Here is a 24,294-nt window from a genome sequence, read left to right as displayed (position 1 = left end):
GACAAACGCTAGCTCTGCTTGAACTAGTGCACTGACAACAGCAGTGTGGGTGGGGTACCGGGGCAGCGGCTCAGGGTGGCCGTCCAAGTACGTACCTGGGGGTCCAAGTGAGTTTGTATTTGAGCAGCTGGCCCAAGCGGCTGCATATGTTACCCCCAGCTACCCCCCTGCTTTTAGCTCATTCTCTCAAGCAGAGCGAACACGTGTCTGCTGCCCAAGCAGGGAAGCTCACTCCCAGCTGCAGTGTAGATGTACCCAAAGTTTGGATCAGTCTCATGTCACTGTTCTTGGAAGAACCCACACTGAACCCACGATGGTCTCCTTTTCTTCTCTCCCCAGAATGCCAGGAGCTGCATGAGATGCTTGGTAAGTTTATCCACCTTCCTTTAGAGAGCCCCTGGGCAGAGGCTCCCAGCCACACACGGTGCTGAGCAGATCCAGAGGCACCAACACCACAGAGCAGGGCTCAGGGAAGAGTTTGGGCCAAAATCAGAGTCACCCCAGTCCCACGGCAGCACTGTGAGCTCTCTGCTGCAGACACAGGGTCACCTGCTCTCATGTCTGGTTAGACAGACAGGTGTCACCTGGCCTTTGACAATCCAATGCCAATCACACTGTTCTGATGCGAGAGAAGGGGGCCAGCCACTCTCTGTAGATGAGTGCTGGAGTGCAGGCTCTTCTGGGCCATTTTCCAGAACATGGCTCATGTTTCCATGCTTTGTTGGCAAGGCCAGATCCCAGATGTGAGCCCCAATCATCTGCACGTCCATCCCCTAGTTATACCTGGAGTACGTAGCTTTGATGCTCCAGAGGACTACTTGTAACACAGAAAAGGAATTCTCCTTAGACAGAAGGGTTGAGAATGTCAGAGCTGTATCGGGATCCAGACCCACGTCTTCCATCATAGTTAGACGCTTTGCGGATCCCAGGCCTCCTGCACGTTGGTGCGTATCACTAACTGCCAGCCCTGCTCCTATCAAAGCTGCTGGCTCCTGCACTGGGGCTGGGAATGTGGCTGACACTAACCCCAGTCATTATGGGGCACACAGCATCACACAGCATTTGTGTGTCTAACTCTTTTCTCTTCCCCATTTTAGCATCTAAGGAGAAGAAGAACAAGGAACTGGAATCAGGTACTTGGATAGTCCCTAGTAAACATGTCTGTGCTTTCACGTTCTAACGTGACAGGAAAATCACCACACACACTGTACGGACTTCAGTCACCTTAGAATCATAGATTACCTTCATGATTATCTCCCCCTGTCATGGAAATATTCTAACACTGCAGTGTTTGCAGCTCATATTTCAGTATCATTCTTAATGACAGAGCATTAATTTAGTGCACATGGAATAGCAGGACTTAAGCAGGGGCTGGGAAAACTTCCTCCCTGAAATTCTATGCATCTCTCTCAATTCTGACTTGCTCTGCTGGTCCCCCGTGCCCACCCACAGCTCCCTGCCACCACTCTGCCAGGGTCCCTCAATCTGGACCTGCCGCCCCCTGCTATCCAGCCGTGGACTCCCATACACAAAGCTCTGCTGGTGCCACTCAATCTTGACCTGCAATCCCCTACTGTCTCAGCCCTGGCCTCTCCAGTCCCACAGCTCTGCAATGACCCTCAATCCCAGTGTGCAGCTAGTGGTGGTGTTAGGTTCCTGCAAGCCGTACAGTTCCAGGGAACCCCGAGGCAGCGAGGGGCCCCCTGAAAGCCACAGCTGGTCCACCAGGCGTCAGCTGCTCCATTTTGCTCAGTGCTACCCAGGGCTCTGAATGGTGTCCTCTGCACAGCGTGACCTTGCACACATCACACTTGCCAGGTCACTGGTAGGGGCCCTGGAACTGAGCTGTGTAGAAGGTCCCCATGGACCAACGCCACCCCTGCCTGCAGCCCCCGGCCATCCCCGCCCTAGGCTTCCTCCCCCAGCCCCAGCTCTGTTGGCATCTCTCAGTCCCCACCCACCGCTTCCCTGCTATCCCAGCCCTTAACGCCGCAGTCTTGCCCCTGGAATGAACAATCTCCAAAAACTACTATGCTCTATCTGGGCTCTGTGAGGTACATTCTGATGGGCCTCACCATTCACATTGTTCCACTAGGAGCCGAGACAGGACCTGACTCCACGGCTCTAGGGATGGACAGTAAATCCAGGGCCATACAGCCCCATGGACCCTTCCCCAGCTAAGCTCCTGCCAACCACTAACTCTAGAGTTACCCACTTTTGCAAAACAGCACCACAGAAGGATTGTCTGGCACAGAAATAGGAGGTCTGAGGCTGGGTGACAGACTACAGGAGGGCAGGCCTCTCTCCATGACACATGTTCGGGTATGACACTCCATCCCCTCATTCCCGACAATTACATCAGCTGGCGGTGCTGCCCCCAGGGGCAATTTGTTTAAAGGCTGATCTGGGACTGTCACGGAGTGTGGGGGAGTCCAGGCCCTGCACCCCTCTTCCTGGGAATCACTGTGACTCTCAGCCAGCCAGCAAAACAGAAGGTTTATTGGACAATAGGAACACAGTCTAAAACAGAGCTTGTGGGTACAACCAGGACCCCTCAGTCAAGTCCTTCTGGGGGGCAGGGAGCTTAGACCCCAGCCTTGGGGTTCCCTGCATTCCACACCCAGCCCAAAACTGAAAACAAAATCCCTCCAGCAGGCTCTCTCCTGCAGCCTTTGTCCAGTTTCTGGGGCAGAGGTGTTACCTCCACCTCCCCCTCCCCCTCCCCTCCCGGCTCAGGTTACAGGCTCTCAGGTATCCCATCCCCAATGAAACTCCCCTGCCACATTCCCAGGTCAACACTCCCCCCTCCCTGCTGCATCACAGGGACCTTGTCTGTTGTTCATTAGTGTAGCAGATTGCAGACTCACCGACGCAGCACCTCCTGCTGTTTGTCCTGGGCATTAGCTCTTTCCCAGCACTCGGCACACCTCCTGATGGCTGGTGGCTCACCTGCCTCAGGCCCTAATGTCCCTCCCAGACCCTGGTGCCCCTTTACCTTGGGGTTCTGCCCCCAGCAGTACCCCCACACTCTGGGTCTCCCCTCCCAAGGGAACCCCCACCCCTCTACACCCATCTTGCTTCAGTGGCTACTGCCAGTCATCATCTAGCCCCCGGTCTCAAGGGGCAGACTGCACTCTGTAAGTGGCCACTCATCATTGTCAAGGGGGTTGGACCAGCTGCCTCTACCTATTCCCAGGCTCCCCAGCTCCTCTTGCCCTTCCCACCACTGCTCTGTCCAATGCACCTTATTCCCAAGCAGCTAAGTCCTTCTCCCTCCACAGCTGGAGAGAGACTCTTTTCCTTCTGGCCCTGCAGCTCTTTTATAGGGCCCAGCCTGGCCCTGATTGGCTGCCTCCTAGCTTTTTCTTATTGGCTCTCAGCCCCAGCCCTCTCCAAGGGCTGGCCTTTAACCCTTTTAGGGCTGGAGAAGGGTGACATTAATTCATTGATGATCTGGAGGATGGTATGGATTGCACCCTCAGCAAGTTTGCAGATGACACTAAACTGGGAGGAGAGGTAGATACGCTGGAGGGTAGGGATAGGATACAGAGGGACCTAGACAAATTAGAGGATTGGGCCAAAAGAAATCTGATGAGGTTCAACAAGGACAAGTGCAGATTCCTGCACTTAGGATGGAAGAATCCCATGCACCGCTACAGACTAGGGACCGAATGGCTCGGCAGCAGTTCTGCAGAAAAGGACCTGGGGTTACAGTGGGCGAGAAGCTGGATATGAGTCAACGGTGTGCCCTTGTTGCCAAGAAGGCCAATGGCATTTTGGGATGTATAAGTAGGGGCATTGCCAGCAGATCAAGGGACGTGATTGTTCCCCTCTATTCGACATTGGTGAGGCCTCATCTGGAGTACTGTGTCCAGTTTTGGGCCCCACACTACAAGAAGGATGTGGAAACATTGGAAAGAGTCCAGCGGAGGGCAACAAAAATGATTAGGGGGCTGGAGCACATGACTTATGAGGAGAGGCTGAGGGAACTGGGATTGTTTTGTCTGCAGAAGAGAAGAATGAGGGGGGATTTGATAGCTGCTTTCAACTACCTGAAAGCGGGTTCCAAAGAGAATGGATCTAGACTGTTCTCAGAAGTAGCAGATGACAGAACAAGGAGTAATGGTCTCAAGTTGCACTGTGGGGGGCTTAGGTTGGATATTAGGAAAAACTTTTTCACTCGGAGGGTGGTGAAGCACTGGAATGGGTTACCTAGGGAGGTGGTGGAATCTCCTCCCTTCGAGGTTTTTAAGGTCAGGCTTGACAAGCCCTGGCTGGGGTGATTTAGTTGGGGATTGGTCCTGCTTTGAGCAGGAGGTTGGACTAGATGACCTCCTGAGGTCCCTTCCAACCCTGATATTCTATGAATTGCAGGTGGAATCAGGAGTGGTATCCTTAGTTAGTGGAAAATGGTCTTTGATCCACAGATGTATGGTCTGTGTTGTTATGTGGAAACTCTGCAGAAGGGAGAAGCGAGGACTGGTGGTGGCTGGCATAACATCACAGCTACTGTTCGATGATCTGGTTGGTCCTTTCCTTTTGCACACTGGACTTGGGAGGGTAAATGGAGAAAAGACACATGTGGAACGCCATCAGGCAAAGGGCCTCGCATCAGAACTGGGCCATGAACTGAGGCCCCTGATCAGAGGTGATGCGTTCTGGAAGGTCGTTGAGGCGGACTGCATGGTTTATACATAGTTGGGCCATCCCTGCAGCTTAGGATACGCCTGTGCTGGGGACCAAGAGGGCCATTTTGGTAAAGTATCCACTACTGTCAGTATTGCTATGAATTTCTAGAATAATATCTACAGTGATAGCCACCCAGAGTTGAAACGGGATCTGCAAGGGTTGGAGGAGACAGTAGGTGTGTATGTCATCTTGGCATAGGCACAAAAATCACAGGAGGCAATGAATGACTGTATTTTGGGGTGCATCTGGAGCCACCCAAAGGGATGGGATATTAACCGTTGGGCCTTACAGTTCCCCAAGTGTTCCACTAGAGAAAAATCATGGCACAGTTGCAGGACCACAACTACTGCTTAGCCTGGGGGAACACAGATAGGTTCCCTCCTGTACCTCATCCCTTCCTGGTAGTTTTGCAGTTGTTTGTTGACAATGGCTTGTTTCTCAAGCGGAATTCCTGAGGCAGAGGCAGAGCGTATCAATGCGAGTATATCCTGGTGAGGAGCTGTGCTGAGAACGTTATGGGACAGGGCGTTGGCCTGGCCGTTTTTCCTTCTGGGACCATATGTGATGATGAAATCAAATCTTGAGAAAAATAGGGCCCATGGGAGGTGCAGTTTGTTTAAGACTTTTGCCCTTCAGTCCTACAGCACCGGGCTGTCGCCCTCCAGGAAGGGGAGGCCCAGTCTCATGCTTCCCCTGACAGAAGGCTGATAATCAGGCTCCCTGTTACAAGATCACTAGGGCAGGACTGAGGACGCATCATGAACTGAAGGTGACTTTGGTAAATCCCTGGAATCGCTGGCAGTTACGTCAAACCATTCAGGCAGATGAATCAGAGAATAGGGCTCCATGGGCCATGTCTGGAGTGCGGCATTTTCCACATGCAGCTGTCCTACTGGCTCCTGCAATAGCTGGTTCTCCGAGGTCAGCTGGACGACCTGGGTCTGCAGGGCTTTGTTGGCTCCCTGAAGGCAGGCGGCCACCTCAAGCATGTCTGGTGCTCCAGAAGGTAGCAGTTGAGTAGCTAGATCCAATTCGCCCAGCACCAGGCCCACTCTGTAGCCTACGTTGTCCATGCAGACTGTCAGAACCAGGACATGGGCAGTCAGGCCTAGTGGTCAGAACAGGGATCACAAGCCAGCAGCCAGGCCAGGTCAGGCTACCAGAAGATCAGAGACCAAAGTGTAACAACCCGTGTAGATGCTGTGGGCGTGAATTAAAAGGTTCCTAGTGTGCATTTATGCAGTTCTATTTGAAGAGGACTGTGTTAGTGCGAACTAGGTACTGTTCAGTGCACACCAGCCGCATCCACACAGGACAGTTACAGAGCAGCACTTTCGCACATGCAGCAAATCACAGCCCCATACGCTGAACTACGGGGCTGGTTAGACAAGCCCTGAGTCAGGGGCTGGGCAAACTTCCGCCATGCAGGTCTGTGGATAGATCTCAGTTCTGACCTGCAAAATGGCTGCTATCCCAATGCTGGGCTCCCCACTTGCACCCAGCTCTGCCAGTGCCCCTCAATCCCCACCCACTGCCTCCCTGTTATTCAGACCTGTGCTCCACAGCGCTGTCCAGCCCTGTTACCTTCCCCCTCCCGCCCCGCCCTCACACACACCATACGTGCCAAGTCACTGGTAGGGGACCTGGAACTGAGCTGTGCAGGGGGTACCACTGCCTGCAGCCCTCTGCTATCCCAGCCCTGGGCTTCCTCCTCCAGCCCCAGCTCTGTTGGCGTCCCCCAGTCTCCAACCACCGCTTCCCTGCTATCCAGCCCTCAGCTCATCAGTCCTGTCCTGTTTCCCCACATCCTACTGTAGGCCTGGGACTCAAATGAACAAAGCCTCTGTGGAAGAAAACAAGTCCTCACTCTGTGTTTGTTAGCAACAAGTCAGAGATAGTTTATTACGAGCAATTGCAAGGGAAGACTGCGGTCAGACAGGGGGGTCCCCTGACCTTAGGCAGATCTTCCCCCTACAAGCAGTATAAGACAGGTATTTATACTTTCCCATTACATACATCAATGGCTAACGGTTATCTTTTGTTTATACAAACTCCCTCCAGACACAACCTTATCTCAAGGTTTCTGCTTAAGTCAGCATTCCAGCCTTATCAACTGAAATCAAGGCAAAAACAGCATCTCTTACAACTCTCACGTTATTAGGTTCAGGGTTAGGGTTTCCTTTCACTCAGTTCTTAAATGGTCTGAGACATCTACCCCCAGATCCTTCTTTTTCTCTTATTTTTCTGCTTCCACACCTCCAAACCCCACAATGCTCTGTGTGGGCTTTATGAGGTGCACTCTCATGGGACCCCCCACTAGCATTATTCTCACAAGAGCTGGGACAGAACCTGACCCCACATCTCTGTGGGTCGACAGTAAATCCAGTGCCACACAGTCCCACGGGCCCTTGCCCAGCTAAGCTCCTGCCCACCACTAACCCTAGAGTTACCCACTTTTGCAAATGAGCACCACAAAGGGATTGGGCACGGCACAGAAATTGGAGGTGTGAGACCAGGTGTCAGGCTGCAGCAGTGCAGGCCTCTCTCTAGGTGAGAAGTGTTCTGGTGTGATGCTCCATCCCCTCATTCCTGGTAATGCCAACAGCTGGAGGTGCTGCCCCTTGTGCAATTTGTGGGCTCTGCTTAAGGGCTGATCAGGGACTGTGTCTGTTTTTCATTAACAACAGTTTTGTCTGACGTGTCCTGTCAGTTCGGAGACCCTTGGCTCATTGGGTACCTCTACACTGAAGCTGGGAGGAGCTTCCCAGCTGGGGTAGCCAGACACATGTTAGATTGAGCTTGTGTGCTAACAATAGAGTGTGGCGGGAGTAGCAGGGGCAGAGGCTCAGGGTAGCTGCCCGACGATGTACTCAGGTGGTCTGAATGGTATGTGAGTAGCTAGCCCAGGCCACTGAACGTGCTACCCCTGGCTACCCGGCTACTTTTAGCGCACTAGCTTGAGCAGAGCTAGCACTCGTCTGCCTGCCCAAACTGGTCTCACCTTCCCAGCTGCAGTGTAGATGTACCCAGAGTTTGGAATAACCCCAAGTCACTCTGCTTAGAACGACGACACTGAACTCATGATGGTCTCATTTTCTTCTCTCCCCAGAATGCCAGGAGCTGCGTGAGAAGCTTGGTAAGAACATCCACCCCCATTAGAGCCCCTGGGCAGAGGCTCCCAGCCACACACGGCACTGAGCAGTGACACTGCAGGGCTGGGCTGAGTGAAGAGTTTGGGCCAAAATCTGAGTCACCCCAGTCCCGCAGCAGCACTGTGAGCTCTCTGCTCTCATGTCTGGAGAGACAGACAGGTGTCACCTGGCCTTTGACAATCCAATGTCAATGACATTGTTCTGATGCAGGAGAAGGGGGGCAGCCGCTTTCTATAGATGACTGCTTCTGGGCCATTTCTGAGAATGTGGAGATGAGCAAGCGACCAGACTCAGGCTCATGTTTCCATGCTTTTTTGCTCACCCAGATCTGAGCCCCGATCATATGCACGACCATCCCCTAGGTATACGTGGAGCGTGTAGCTTTGATGCTGCAAAGGGCTGTTAGTAACACAGAAAAGGAATTACCCTTTGACAGAAGCATTGAGAATGTCGGAGCTGTATTGGGATCCACACCCACATCTTCCATTAAGGTTAGATGCTTTGCAAATCCTAGGGATCCTATGTGTTGGTGCAAATCACTAACCGCCAGCCCCGCTCCTATCCAAGCTGCTGGTTCATGCACTGGGGCTGGGACTGTGGCTCTGGGGTGTCTGTAACTAACCCCATTCATTATGGGGCACACAGCATCACACAGCACTGTGTCTAACTCTGTATAACAGAAAATGTGTAAATGGCAGAAGTGCTGAATTATTTTTTGTTTCAGTTTTCACCAAAAAGGTTAGTAGCAGATCCCAGAGTATTGGAAAAGGGCAAATATACTGCTTATCTATAAAAAGGGGAATAAGGAGAACCCAGGAAATTACATTTTCAGGACGATATCAGTGACTCAGTGGTTCACATACTTATTGACAATACCACTGTGAGGTATTATGTTAACAGGCAAGGGGGAGCACATGTCCCTGAATCATGCCCTCCAGGGGAGTGGTTTCCTCCCTTACTGGACCAGAATACAAAGGAAAACCATCAATATTCTCTATGAGATCAGAAGTGGCCTTGGATTGAAGGGGATTCTGCAGGATCTGGACCAGTGCTGGGTTTATAAAGGAGTCAGCTGTGCGTGAGTCAATGAGGGCCAGTGTGACAGATATTGCTGGGGCTTCCAGGGTATGTGCAACTGGACTGGAACCTGCAAGTGGGGTGCCCTCAGGCAGAGCTCAAAATGGATTACCAGGGCCTGCGGGGCTTGGTTTTCTGCCTGAAGGTGGGCGGCCCACTCAAGGGAATTATTGCTCCAAAGGGCAGCAGCTGATTAAGTGGATCCATTCTGCCACCACCAGGCCTACTCCTGTGGCCTACATGGTCCATCCAAACTGTCACAACCAGAACGTGTGTGGTCAGTGCTAGTGGTGAGAATAGGGGTTGGAAGCCAGGAGCCAGGCCAGCTCAGGCTACCAGGAGATTAGAGTCTGAGACAGTGCCGAAGGGCAGATGGAGAGTCCGAAGGCAGCAAGGTCAGCTTACATGGAGATCGGGTCAGGCAGCAGGAGCAGGTAGCACAGGGGAGGCAGCCCTGAGCAGGGGAAACCCAGCTGTACAGATGACTTCCTGGTTCCATGCTTGGTTTAAATATAAGCAGGCAACCAAACAGGACTCCTGGAGTTCCACCAATCAGATCCCAGGACTGGAGTTCTCAGTCAGAGTTGAGCTTTGCATTCAGGGGATTATTAACAGGTTACTGGGTGGGAGATTGGAACATATTGGTTCCCAGGAGGCCTGTGGACCAGAGTTTAATACCCGAAGCCCCTGCTGCTGAGTCAGTGCACTAATAATAGCGGCATATCTGGGGGTGGGGGATAGCATGGGGAGCAGCTCACGATAGCTGTCTGAGTATGTACCCACAAGGTCTGGATGGGTTTGTAATTGGGCAGCTAGCCCATGCTACCCCCCGGCTATCCTGCTGCTTTTAGTACAATAGCTAAAGCAAAATTAGCACATGTCTGTGTACCTGAGCTGGGAAGCATCCTCCTAGCTGCTGTGTAGAATATCCCCAAAGTCTGAAACAACCCCAGACACTCTGCAAAGAGTGATCTACACTGAAGCTATGACTTTTTCCTTTTTTCTCCCCAGAATGCCAGGAGCTGAGCAAGAAAATTGGTAAGTTCATCCACCTCCCATAAGAGCCCCTGGACAGAGTCTCCCAGACTCACACGGAGCTGAGCAGATCCAGGAAAAGTGACACCACAAGGCAGGGCGGACTGAGGCCAAAATCTGAGTCCTTTAAAGTCACCCCAGTCCCAGTGTAGAACTGTGAGTTGTCTGCAACAGACACAGGGTTACCTGTTTTCATGTCTGGATAGACAGACAGATGTCACCTGGCCTTTGACAATCCAATGCCAATCACATTGTTCTGATGTGGTAGAAGGGGCCCAGCCACTTTCTTAGATGACTACTGGAGCACAGGCTCTTCTGGACCATTTCCCAGAATGTAGAAATGAGCAAGAGACTGGACTCCGGCTTCCATTTTCATGGTTTGTTGCCAAGGTCAGATACCAGATCTGAGCTCCAATCATCGACATATGCCTCATCTAGTTACACCTGGAGTGTGTAGCTTTGATGCTCCAAAGGGCTGCTAGTAACACAGAAAAGGAATTCCCCTTAGACGGAAGGGTTGAAAATGGGCTGTCGCCTTCCAGGAATGGGAGACCCAGTCTTGGGCTTCCCCTGACAGCAGGCTGATAACCAGCCTCACCTTTGCACGATCAGTAGGATAAAACTGAGGTAGGGTGACCTGATAGCAAGTGTGAAAAATCGAGATGGGGGTGGCGGGGGTAATAAGCGCCTGTATAAGACAAAGTACCAAATATCAGGATTGATCCTATAAAATCGGGACATCTGGTCACACTAGACTGAGGATGCTTCATGAACAGAAGGCAACATCGGTGATAAACCCCTGGAATCGCTGGCAGTTACCGTCAAACTGTTGAGGCCGATGTATCAGAGAACAGGGCTCCGTGGCCAGTGCCTGGAGTGTGGCATTTTCTGCATGTAATTGTCTGCCTGAAGGTGGGTGGTCACTCAAGTGTGTCTGGTGCTCTAGAGGGCAGCAGTTGGGTAGCTGGATCCATTCTGCCATCACTGGGCCCACTCCTGTGGCATATGTGGTCTGTGCAGGTCATCACAACTGGTACATGGGTGGTCAGGCCTAGTGGTAAGAACAGGGGTCTGAAGCCAGGAGCCAGGCCAGGGCAGGCTACCAAGAGGTCAGCGTCAGGCAGCAGGATCAGCTAGCTTAGGGGAGGCAGCACTAAGCAGGGGAACCCAGTTGCACAAGCAACTTCCCGGTCCTGTGCTTGGTTTAAATAGAAGCAGGGAACCAATCAGGACTCCTGGAGTTCCACCAGTCAGCACCCAGGACTGAAGTTCTCTGTCAGAGCCGAGCTGCACAATCTGGGGACCATTCACAAGTCACAGTGAGGAGGCTGGAAGATACTGGCTTCTATGAGTCATGTAGAGGACCGTTAGATACTCATGGCCCCTGCTGTTGACATAGCGTGCCAATAATAGCAATGTAGCTGTGGGTAGCATGGGCAGCGGACCAGGATAGTTGCCTGACTATGTACCCAGGAGGCCCCAACAGTTTGGTACTTGGGTAGCTAGCCCAAGATATTCCACTTGCTACCCCCAGCCACTCTACTACTTTTAGCACGCTAGTTTGAGCAGAACTAGCACGTCTGTCTGCCCAAACTGGGAAGCTCACTCCCAGCTGTAATGGTGATGTCCCCAAAGTTTGGAACAGCCCCATGTCACTGTGCTTGTAATGATCCATGCTGATCTCCTTTTGCCCTCTTCCTGGAATGCCGGGACCTGCCCCAAAAGAATGGTAAGATCATCCACCTCCCCATTACAGCCTCTGACTGGAGTGCTGAGCAGAAACAAAAGCACAGCAAAGCAGGGCTGAGTGAACAGTTTGGGCCATAATCGGAGTCAATTAAAGTCACCCCAGTCCCACTTCAGCACTGAGCTCTCTGCAGCAGAAGCAGAGTTACCTGCTCTTATATCTACATTGAGAGACAATCCTTTGACAATCCAATGCCAATCACATTGTTCTGATGCTGCAGAGGGGGCCAGCCATTTTCTATAAATGACTGCTGGAGTGCAGGCTCTTCTGGGCCACTTCCCAGAAAGTGGCTCATGGTCCCATGCTTTGTTGCCAAGGTCAGATCCAATATGTGAGCCCCAATCATCTGCACGTCCATCCCCTAGTTGTAGCTGGAGGGCGTAGCTTGGATGCTCCAAAGGGCTGTTAGTAACACAGAGAAGAAATTCTCCTTAGATGGAAGGGTTGAGAATGTCAGAGCTGTATCGGGATCCAGACCCACGTCTTCCATCAAGGTTAGACGCTTTGCAAATCCCAGGGCCCCTGTGTGTTGGTGCATATCACTAACCGCCAGCCCCGCTCCGATCAAAGCTGCTGGCTCCTGCACTGGGGCAAGAAGTGTGGCTGTGGGGTGTCTGTAACTAACCCCAGTAGTTATAGGGCACACAGCATCACACAGTGCATCTCTGTGTCTAATTCTGTTCTTTTCTCCATTTCAGAGACAAATGAAAAGAGTCTGAAATCAGGTAATTGGAGAATCCCTAGTAAACGTATAACTGTGCTTTCACACTATGATGAGATGGGAAAATCACCACAAACAATATATGGACTTCAGTCGCCCTTATGATCATCTCTCCCTCTCCTGTAATGTAGTGTGAGCTCTGTGATGCTTGGTGTTATCTGTGGGCTCAATGCAATGAAAGGGATGGAGCCAGGAGGTCTCTGTCTAGTGGTTCCTCATCTCCCCCATGTTCTCACACACACTGATGATAACAGGTTGGCAAATGTGTATTTTTCAGTGGAAACCCAACAGTCATTGCTTGTGAGATTCCCTGCACATGGGTGCGGCAGAGAGACGGGTTTGCTGTGACAAATCTGGGTCAGATTCTGCCATGTTGGGCAATTGCTCAGTGGCTCTTTCTCTGTAAAGGAAAAAAAAAAAGCAACGTCAATGACACTATGTGAGACGATTCCATCCCTGTGACTATATCTGTCTCACAGTGAAGCGAAAGGAATCTAAGAAGAAACCCTCTAAAGACAAGGCTGTGTTCATTCATGGTAGGTCTCCTGCTCTATCTCTTGCTCTGTCTGTTGAGATGTGTGAGCTCTGTGACTGCTTGGTGTTATCTGTGAGCTCAGTGCAATGAAAGGGATGGAGCCGGGAGGTCTCTGTCTAGTGCTTTCTCACCTCCCCCACTTTCTCACACACACTGATGATAACAGGTTGGCAAATGTGTATTTTGCAGTGGAAACCCAACAGTCATTGCTTGTGAGATTCCCTGCACATGGTTGTGGCAGAGAGACGGGTTTTCTGTGACAAATCTGGGTCAGATTCTGCCATGCTGGGCAATTGCACAGTGGCGCTTTCTCCATAAAGGAAAAAAAAAAGCAAGGTCAATGACACTGTATGAGATGATTCCATCCCTGTGACTGTCGAATGCACAGGACAGGGGGTGGGTGATTAACCACTGGAACAAGCTCCCAAGGGCAGTGGTGAATTCTCCATTTCTTGATGGCTTCAGCTCCAGACTGGGAACCTTTCTGGAAGCTTCTGTAGCCAAACCCAAGTTATTGGGCTCAGGGCAGGGGGAACTGGGTGAGATTCTCTGGCCTGTGTTACACAGCAGGTCAAACTAGATGATGTAATGGTCCCTTCTGGCTGAAACTCGGTGAATCTGTGACATTTGCTCTCTTGAGCTGTGGTAATAGATGCAGCAGCACTGGTTTGTAGCTCCACACGTCTAATTTATTTCACTGTGAACTTTTTAATATTTAGTAACGATATTGGTTTGCACTGTGATGGGGCTGACCCGTTCTGCTGGGCACTGTGCACACACGCAGGGAAATACAGATGAAAGGTGCAGAGAATGGGTACAACATGCCAGCACGGTGACTGGGGTTCTCCCAGCAATCACAGCCTGGAAGAGCCCTGAGGATCCCCCTCTTTCATCTCCTTTGCCCTCTGCCATGCTCCCTTGCAGCCACCATTCCACCAGCTGGGGAGGGCTGGCTGGGACTCCCCTAGCAATCAGTGCTGTTCTGTAACTAGCCAGAGGGGTCGCTGTGGAGTAACTGACCCCGCCCCATGGTTCTACTGGCCCTGCTCCACCAGCCCAAGGCCTGCTCTACACACACCCCTGCACCGGTTTAACTCAAGGTGTGTTTTGTAACCTAATTAGTTAAACTGGTGCCAGTGTGTGTGTAGACAAGGGCTAAGGAGTGCGAAACTCCTCATGTCTCCGTCCTGTTGGTGCATATCACAAACCGCCAGCCCTGCTCCTGATAAACCTGCCAGCTCCTGCACTGGGTTTAGGAGTGTGGTTGTGGGGTGTCTCTGTCTAACCCCAGTGATAAGGGAGTGTAGAGCACCACACAGTGTGTGTCTCTGGGTCTAACGCTTTTCTCTTCCCCTTTTCAGAGATTGAGAAGAAGACCTTGGATGCAGATACTTGGCTAAACCCCAATAAATGTGTGTCTGCGCTTTCATACTATAATGGGATAGAAATATCACCACATGCACTGTCTGAACTTCAGTCACCTGCATGATCACCCCCTGCCCTGGAAATAAGCAAACATGACAGTGTTTGCAGCTCACATTTCACTATTGTCCTTAACAACAGAGAGTGAATTTAATGCATATGGAATGGCAGGACTCAGGCTAGGTCTACACTGCCCAGTGGTTCAGATTACAGGGGTGTGAATAGCAGGACACACCAAAGTGCTGAGCTGTAACAAGCCCGTGTGGATGCTGTGCGTGGAACTGAAAGCTTCCTAGTTTATATTTATATTGTCATATGTGAAGAGGACTACGTCAGTGTGATCTAGGTACCATTTAGTGTGCACCAGCAGCATCCACGTGGGGCTGCTACACCCCCTCAGGCCGAACTAGGTACCGCTTAGTGGGCAGTTACAGTGCAGCACTTTGGTGCGTAAAGCAAATCACATCCCCATATGCCGAACTACGGAGCTGGTTAGAGAAGCCCTGAGTCGGGCTGGGCAAACTTCCTCCATGCAGGTGTGTGGCTAGATCTCAGTTCTGACCTGCAAAATCCCTGCTATGCCAGTGCTGGGCTCCCCACTTGCACACGGCTCTGCCTGTGCCCCTCAGTCCCCACCCACTGCCTCCCTTTTAAACAGAGGTGAGCTCCACAGTCCTGTCCAGTCCTGCTTCCTTCTCTGCCCACCCTTGCACAGACCATACATGCCAGGGCACTGGTAGGGGCCCTGGAACTGAGCTGTGCAAGGATTCCCACTGCCTGCAGCCCCTTGCTATCCCAGCCCTGGGGGTCCTCCCTGGCCCCAGCTCTGTTGGCATCCCTCAGTCCCCACCCACAGCTTCCCTGTTATCCCAGCCCTCAGCTCCTCAGTCCTGTCCTGTTTCTGCCATTCCTAGTCTAGTCCTGGGGCTCAAATGAACAGAGACTCCATACTCTACTACGCTCTGTATGGGCTTTGTGAGGACCCAGCACTCGCATTATTCTCACAAGAGCCAGGACATAACCTGACCCCATGTCTCTAGGGATGGACGGTAAATCCAGTACCATACAGCCCCCTGGAGCCCTTCCCCACCTAAACTCCTGCCCACCACTAACCCTAGAGGTACACACTTGTGCAGGTCAGCACCACAAAGGGATTCAACGGCACCAAAATAGGAGGTCGGAAGCCGGGTGACAGGCTGCAGCAGGGCAGGTCTCTCTCTACGGGATACATGGTCTGGTGTGATGCTCCCTCCCCTCATTCCTGGTAGTGGCATCAGCTGTGTATACTGGCCCCAAGGCAATTTGTGGGCTCTGTTTAAGGGCTGATCTGGGACCTTGGCTTTGTTCATTAATAACAGTTTTGTCTGACGTGTCCTGTCAGTTCGGAGACCCTTGGCTCATTGGGTACCTCTACACTGAAGCTGGGAGGAGCTTCCCAGCTGGGGTAGCCAGACACATGTTAGATTGAGCTTGTGTGCTAACAATAGCAGTGTGGCTGGAGTAGCAGGGGCAGAGGCTCAGGGTAGCTGCCCGACGATGTACTCAGGTGGTCTGAATGGTATGTGAGTAGCTAGCCCAGGCCACTGAACGTGCTACCCCTGGCTACCCGGCTACTTTTAGAGCACTAGCTCAAGCAGAGCTAGCACTTGTCTCCCTGCTCAAACTGGGACGCTCACTCCCAGCTGCAGTGTAGATGTACCCAGAGTTTGGAATAACCCCACGTCACTGTGCTTAGAACAACAACACTGAACACACAATGGTCTCCTTTTCTTCTAGCCCCAGAAGGCCAGGAGCTGCATGAGAAGCTTGGTAAGTTTATCCACCTTCCTTTAGAGAGCCCTGGGCAGAGGCTCCCAGCCACACACGGTGCTGAGCAGATCTAGAGGCACCAACACCACAGGGCAGGGCTGAGTGAACATTTCGGGCTGAAATCAGAGTCACATTAGTCACCCCAGTCCCATCACAGCACTGTGAGCTCTCTGCAGCAGGATGGGGTTCTTCTTCAAGGGCTTGCACATGTGAATTCTACTCCTGGTGTATGCATGCCCCACCGACAGTCTTCAGACATTTTCCCCTCACTGGTACCCTTTGGGCCAACTCAAGTGCCATCTGCTACCACACGCTGGTAGCCCTGGTATAAAGCGCCCAGCTGACCCCACTCCCCCTCAGTTCCTTGTTACCACCTGCGACAGTCACTGGAACTACTCTCCTTGCATTCGCAAGTTCTCTCTTTGGACTTAGTTCTTTATATATTGTAAATAGTTAGTATTAGTAAAATTACTAGTGTTTCGTTCATTAGTTAGATTTTCTGTGTTTATCTGTTTTTCCATCCATCCCTGATGCTGAGGGATGCCTTGGTCATTGGGCTTCACGTCCTGCATTTCTAGTAATAAGGCTATGCCCCTGAGCTACCCACACTCAAGTTGCTTGGAGTGCCTTGGGGAAGCTCATATCAGGGACCGTTGCCAAATTTGCAAGGACTTTAAGTGTTGCACGAATAAAGATCAGACAGCCCAGCTACAGTTTCAGCTCATGGAGGTGGCACTGAGACCTCCATATGAGCCAGGCCCGTCAGACTCGGTACCAAGTGCCCCACCATCAGTAAAGAGTGCTTCTCTTACTGTATTAGAGTTCCGGCACCAATCCCCATCCCCTGTGCTGAGGAAGGGGCATAAAAAGCAGACTGCCAAAAGGGGATGATCCACGGCACTGAAGTCTGCCAGGCATGGGGATCAGAGTAGAGTGCAGCCTAAACTCAAGCAGATCTCTGTCTCAGTACTACAGAAGCCTGTACCGACTCTGGCAGCTACGCAGGTACCATTGAGTCTGGAGACAGAAGAGTCTACACCGAAGGCATTTGTGGCTGCCAGACATCTCCCCTTGATGTTTCCAGCAGTACAAGACTCGTTACTATTGGTGCCAGTGGGGACGGGAAAAGCGGCTGGATGATTACAGTGCTCGGTACCAGACCACCCTCACATACCCATGACAGCTCATGCTTCCGTACTGTCAAAGGGAAAACCCACAATGCTTGCCTTGTGGCGGACCTCTCCACCTCAGCAGCGGTCGCTGGCACCCTCAGGAACTGGACACTGTGATCAGAGGGAGGAGAGTCATCCTCTTCTGCGTCGGGGATTGGGTCCTACTCTTTCCATCCTCTAAGCCACTCTCGTTACTCCTCCAGACGTTTTCACCCTTCCATTGATCCAGTCACAGGAGTACCACTGAGTGGTTGGCCAGGAGGCCACTGGGGTCCTAAGCCAGTCCAATGGCCCTTTTGGAATCGATGGGGTTTTTGCCTAATGTCCAAGGTGTATTCCAGGTGCTTCCAACTCTGGTACCAAGCCTGAGACTGGGCTCCAAGAGCAGGCTCAACAGCACCCTGTAAATCAAGTAGGGGAGAAAGGGAATCCTCATCTTCCTCCCCTGTGAAGGCCCTTTCAGGAGGGGGCATTGTCACCTTGCCCAGATGACTATAAGGGTCACCAGAAGTTGTTAAAGGGGGTGGACTTAAATCTGGGTGAACAAATGGAGGCAGTAAAAGAGTTCTCCCACAGCCTGGTCAATATTTAGCTGCTGCAGGTCCTGCCACTCAATGAGGCCATTATGGACCCAGTTAAGGGGTTGTGGCAGACCCTGCATCCCTTCCCACCACTTCATAAAGGGCTGAGTGAAAGTACTATTCTGAGTTCCTTTACACCTATTCCTCCTTCCCATCCCCCTCAGGTCTCTAGTAGTATCTGCCGCCAATAAGAGAGAAAGGCAGGAACATTAGGACACAACCCCAAAATCAATGGACTCAAAAAGATTAGACCTCTTTGTTAGGAAAGTTTATTCTACTGGGGGGTTACAATTCAAGATTGCAAAGCAGCAGGCGTTGTTGGGCTGCTGTGACTTTAACATGTGGGACTCCATGCGGAAATGTAGAGACTTGCTGCTGCAAGATGATTGGCAAAAGTTCTCCTCACTAGTGGCTGAGAGAAAATCAGTGGCAAAGGCCTCATTTGAAGCTGCTTTGGATATGGCTGATCTGGCTGCCAGGTCCATGGCTTCGGCAGCGACCATCCATAGGAGTTCTTGGTTGCAGTCCTCTGGGCTTCTGCATGAGGTCCAACAGACTGTTCAGGTCCTGCCCTTTGAGGAATCCTTGCGCTTTTTGGAGCCAATGGGTACAAAGCGCCATGGTCTAAAGGACTCAAGTGCAACCCTAAAGTCTCTTCTGTTGTACTTTCCAGCCCCTTCCAGGAAGCACTACGGGCCTCAACAGCCCCTCTGGTATTCTGCCTGAGCTGTCCATCAGGACCTGCAGAGAAAAAGGAATACAGTTTATAGGCATAGACCACCTCCACCTTCTACCTCTGCATCAATGCCCACGCCACCTGACATTCAGGGAGTTCAAGTAAGGTATTTTTATTGGACTCTTGAGGACGCCGTACACTTGTTCCAATGATGGGAGACCCCATTTTCCCCTTGCTTTCCAACTGCCTTTCCCACTTCCTCTTGGTCCCATATCACCATGGACCTTTGGGTGCTGAGAACTATAGAAGTCGGATACATCCACCAGGTTATTTCTACCCCTCCTTTCCACCTTCCCTCCCTGTCCCTCTTTAGGGACCCCTCTCATGAAGAACTTCTGGTCCAGGAGGTTCAATCTCTCCTTCAGGTGGGGTCCATAGACGAGGTTCATAGAATTGAAGAGGGAAGGGTTTCTACTCCCATTATGTCCTATTCCAAAAAGCCAAGGGAGGTCTCATACCTATTTTAGACCTGTGTCATCTCAAAGAGATCTCAAAAAGATAAAGTTCTGCATTGTCACCCTGGCATCCTTTATTCCCACTCTGGATCCCGGGGAGTGGTATGCCACCCTCAATTAAAGGATGCCTACTTCCATGAGTCAATATGCCGAGGGCACAGAAGGTTCCTCAGGTTCATAGTGAAGCATTCACATTAGCAGTTCATGGTGCTTCCATCTGGCCTGTCTGCAGCTCCTTGGGTGTTCACAAAATGTATGGCTTTTGTAGCAGCATTCCTGAGGAGATTAGGAGTGCAGGTCTGCCATTACCTGGGTGACTGGCTAGTCAAGGGCAGGTTCAGAGCTCAGGTTGTGTCCAGTGTTTGACCCATTGAGTCAACATTCAAGGTCCTAGGCCTACAGATCAATGCAGACAAGTCTACCCTTTCCTCTACAAAGGGCCACCTGGCAACAATATCAGCTTTCCACCCTCCCATGGATAACCATTCTGTTTTTTCAAATGACATGACAACCAGATTCATAGAATCATAGAATCATAGAATATCAGGGTTGGAAGGGACCCCAGAAGATCATCTAGTCCAACCCCCTGCTCGAAGCAGGACCAATTCCCAGTTAAATCATCCCAGCCAGGGCTTTGTCAAGCCTGACCTTAAAAACCTCTAAGGAAGGAGATTCTACCACCTCCCTAGGTAACGCATTCCAGTGTTTCACCACCCTCTTAGTGAAAAAGTTTTTCCTAATATCCAATCTAAACCTCCCCCATTGCAACTTGAGACCATTACTCCTCGTTCTGTCATCTGCTACCATTGAGAACAGTCTAGAGCCATCCTCTTTGGAACCCCCTTTCAGGTAGTTGAAAGCAGCTATCAAATCCCCCCTCATTCTTCTCTTCTGCAGACTAAACAATCCCAGCTCCCTCAGCCTCTTTTCATAAGTCATGTGCTCTAGACCCCTAATCATTTTTGTTGCCCTTCGCTGGACTCTCTCCAATTTATCCACATCCTTCTTGTAGTGTGGGGCCCAAAACTGGACACAGTACTCCAGATGAGGCCTCACCAATGTCGAATAGAGGGGAACGATCACGTCCCTCGATCTGCTCGCTATGCCCCTACTTATACATCCCAAAATACCATTGGCCTTCTTGGCAACAAGGGCACACTGTTGACTCATATCCAGCTTCTCGTCCACTGTCACCCCTAGGTCCTTTTCTGCAGAACTGCTGCCTAGCCATTCGGTCCCTAGTCTGTAGCGGTGCATTGGATTCTTCCATCCTAAGTGCAGGAACCTGCACTTATCCTTATTGAACCTCATCAGATTTCTTTTGGCCCAATCCTCCAATTTGTCTAGGTCCTTCTGTATCCTATCCCTCCCCTCCAGCGTATCTACCACTCCTCCCAGTTTAGTATCATCCGCAAATTTGCTGAGAGTGCAATCCACACCATCCTCCAGATCATTTATGAAGATATTGAACAAAACCGGCCCCAGGACCGACCCCTGGGGCACTCCACTTGACACCTTAAAAGCCTGGAAAGGCTGTACCCTCAATTAAGAGAAAACCTGCTCTTGTCTACATTTATGTATTCACTGTTTGAGCCTTTACAAATGTACTCCTTCCTATACCTCTCCTGGAAGGTGACTTTTCTAATTGCCATCACTTCTGCCAGAAGAGGCTCTAAACTCCATGCCCTTACATCAGAGCCACCATATATGGACTTCTTTAAGGATAAGGAATACTTATGCCCTCATCCAAATTTCCTACCTGAAGGAGTTTCAAATTTTTATAGCAATGAAGCAATTTACTTACCCGTGTACCCAAAACTTCATGCAAACAGGAATGAAGAATGACTATTCACACTGGACATTAGATGAGCCTAGCATTCTATATAGACAGCGCTAAACAATTTCAGTGGTCCACCAAAATACTTGTTTCTATAGCAGACAGAATGAAAGGTCTCCCAATCGCCTCACAGAGAATTTCATCTTAGATAACTTCATGTATCCATGCTTGTAATGAACAGGCAGGTATTTTTCCACCAAGGAACCTGACGGCTCATTCCACAAGATACCATACATCCTAAATGGTGTTTTTAACACAAATCCCTATCCAGGGCATTTGTAAAGCAGCAACCTGGTCATTGGGGCACACTTTCTCCTCCCACTAGGTAATCACCCATTATTCTAGGGACAATGTCAGATGTGGTTGAGCTGTACTATAGTCTGTATGTACGTGAAGTCCGATCACTCCACCTTTATTACCACTGGGGAGTCACCAAAAGTGCAATTCACATGTGCAAGCAATCATAGAAGAAACAAAGGACACTAATCTTTTGTAACTGTTGTTCTTTGAGATGTGTTGTACATGGCCATTCCATGACCCGCCCTGGGAGCCCTCTACCTCAGAGTTTGCAGAAAGAGGAACTGAGAGGGTCTGGGGTTGGATGGATGCTTTATATTAGAGCTACCAGCATGTGGCAGTAGAGGGCGCTTGAGTCTCCCCAATAGGTATCACTTACAGAAAATTGTCCAGCAACTCTGCACAGGGCATGCATGCACCAATTCTGGAATGCACATGTGCAACAAATATTGAAGAACAACAGTTACAAAAGGTCAGTAACTTTATTAGCTCTTATGTCTGTATAGACAAACAGGTGTCACCTTGCCTTTGACAATCAGGGAAGGAGAAGAGTTTTTTAAAGTTAAGCACCTGTATGGACACAAGGAAATATGGATATAAACTGGCCATCAACAAGTTAAGATGTGTAATTAGATGAAGGTTGCTAACTATCAGAGGTATGAAGCTCTGGAGCAGCCTTCCAAGGGGAGCAGTGGGTGTAAAAATTTTTAACTGACTTTAATACTGAGCTTGATAAGTTTATGGAGGGGATGGTATGATGAGACTATCTATGATAACATGCAGCCGATCTTTACCTGGTAATAGCAAATATCTCCAACAGTCAGTTATCACTAGATGGGGAGGGCTCTGAGTTACTACACAGAATTCTTTCCCAGATGTTTGGCTGGTGGGTCTTGCCTCCATGCTCAGGATCTAACTGATTGACATATTTGGGGTTGGGAAGCAATTTACCCCCAGGTCAGATTGGCAGAGACCCTCTTTTTTGTTTTCTTGGGATCCCCCTCCCCCCCACTTCCTATGCAGTATGGGGCCTGGCCATGGGGTCACTTGCCGTTTTAAACTAATGTAAATGGTGGATTCTCTGTAACTTGAATACTTTAAACCATGATTTGAGGACTTCCGTGACTCAGCCAGAGGTTAGGGGTCTGTTACAGTTGTGGGTGAGTGAGGTTCTGTGGCCTGCAATGTGCAGGAGGTCAGACTAGATGATCACGATGGTCCAATCTGACCGTAAAGTCTATGACTCACACCCAAAAAAGAACAGGTTACATGATGATATGAGGCATTGGCTTGAGGAGCAAGACAGACAAAGCCGTTCTTAGGCAGACCAAGATCCCTGTTCAGGTTCTAATCATAGGAGTTCAGCAAAGCCCACATGTACGAATGGTGTACTACATCTGACTGTGTGTGCATTCTAGGGATATTTTTTATGTGCATTTTAATATCATATTTCCAGATTCACAAAAATCTTTAGTATGGGTTTCTTTTAATTCAATGTCTGTTTTCTCTCACTCTGATTCCAGAATGGAGAAAGGCTCGCAATAAAATAGGTAACAAACTCCACTTTTCTTCCAAGAACTAATGCTGTCCACATATCAATTTCACACCAGTGTAAGTTCATAGATGTATGTAGAGTCTCTCCTAATTTACACAGATGTGAGATCAGAGTCAGCGCTCATCTGCTGGACCAGGCCACAGAGGCAGTTTAGGCAGGGGAGCCCCCTTGTTTGTGAATCCTGCTGGGGTGTGAGCATGAGTTAGGTACCAAACTGCTAGGCAATGTCAGGACTTAGCTGGCTGAGTACATGACCAGCTGACAAAGTTTAGGACCTTGGGCACTTCAATGATGGAAACCTAGATTCCTAGGTAATTTAGATACAGGCAGAGTTAGGCAGCATTCTGTGAATTTCAGTGTCACCTAAATATTGAACTTATTTGCTTATATCTCCTCTTGTGAATGCCACCCAAATAATTCAGAATCACTTTCAGTTTTGTGTGAACCTCACACAACTCTCATATATCTGAAATATTTCCATACAACAAAAACATTATCAAGCAGGCTTCAATCAGGCAAAACTCCCATTTTGAAGGGAGTGCAGGATGGAGTCCACCCTGTAAACATCCCCTTATCCCCACTCAGACTGACATTAGACCAGTGCTTTTAAAAACCCAATCTCTCTTTTCAGAAAACATCACTCTTGATGCAAGAACAGCCCACCCCAACCTCTCCATTTCTGATGACAAGAAGAGTTTGAAACATGAAGCCCAACCTCAAAAAGTTCCACCAAACCCAGAGAGGTTCGATTTGACTGTCTGTGTGCTGGGCTGTGAAGGATTTTCCTCTGGAGAGCACTCCTGGGCGGTGGATGTCGGGAGCAGCACTGACTGGGACCTCGGAGTGGCCAAAAAATCCATACAGAGAAAAGAAAAATTTTCCCTGTCCCCTAAAGAGGGATTCTGGGCTCTGGGTCTGAGTGGGAGAGATTATTGGGCAAAAACAGACCCATGGACCCCGGTCATCGTGCAGAAAAAGGCTGAGAAAATTGGAGTTTACATTAGTTACGAAGAAGGGCGGGTGACATTTTTCAATGAAACTGACAAATCTGTGTTGTTCACATTTAAAAATTGTTCATTCTCAGGTGCTGTTTATCCGTTCTTTAAAAGTTCCGACAAAGAAACATCAATGAAAATTTGTTCAGTTAAAGAAGAGGAATAAATTTCTAATGGCAGTGAGGTTCAGTTTTGTTGACCAGTCTAATTTAAAGCTCCCTGATACATTATAGCACAGTTGACCAAACTGAACCAAAGTAAGAGAATGCGTTGCAGCCAGAGGAAAGACAAAGTGGAAAAACATTGCCTGTGAAATTTTAGTTACATACATTGCTAATGCTGCAGGGGTGGCTCCCCGTGTAACAGATGGAACTGTACTGGAATGTACAACTGAGCTCTCACAAACAGAGCTATAAACTAGGATTTTTGTTATTGCTAACTACTAGTTTATCTGGATAAGGTATATTAGCAGCTAAGAA

General features: G+C 50.0%; 1 protein-coding gene across 1 annotated transcript in view; it reads left to right on the top strand.

The window, feature by feature from the left end:
- The window catches only part of LOC141976818 (butyrophilin subfamily 3 member A1-like), a 72,496-nt gene extending 48,515 nt beyond the window's left edge, over window positions 1–23,981 (top strand). The window contains 12 exon segments of the mRNA XM_074937981.1: window positions 340–366; window positions 1,098–1,133; window positions 7,799–7,825; window positions 9,064–9,195; window positions 9,930–9,956; window positions 10,730–10,847; window positions 12,271–12,425; window positions 12,901–12,957; window positions 14,318–14,368; window positions 16,155–16,187; window positions 22,789–22,815; window positions 23,452–23,981. Coding sequence (XP_074794082.1) covers window positions 340–366; window positions 1,098–1,133; window positions 7,799–7,825; window positions 9,064–9,195; window positions 9,930–9,956; window positions 10,730–10,847; window positions 12,271–12,425; window positions 12,901–12,957; window positions 14,318–14,368; window positions 16,155–16,187; window positions 22,789–22,815; window positions 23,452–23,981 — 1,220 coding nt within the window.
- The last annotated feature ends 313 nt before the right edge of the window (window positions 23,982–24,294 follow it).

Source organism: Natator depressus, chromosome 23, assembly GCF_965152275.1.
Source record: "Natator depressus isolate rNatDep1 chromosome 23, rNatDep2.hap1, whole genome shotgun sequence".
Lineage (NCBI taxonomy): Eukaryota > Metazoa > Chordata > Testudines > Cheloniidae > Natator > Natator depressus.
Note: the sequence above shows the minus strand (reverse complement) of the source record. Positions and strands in the feature narration are given on the sequence as shown.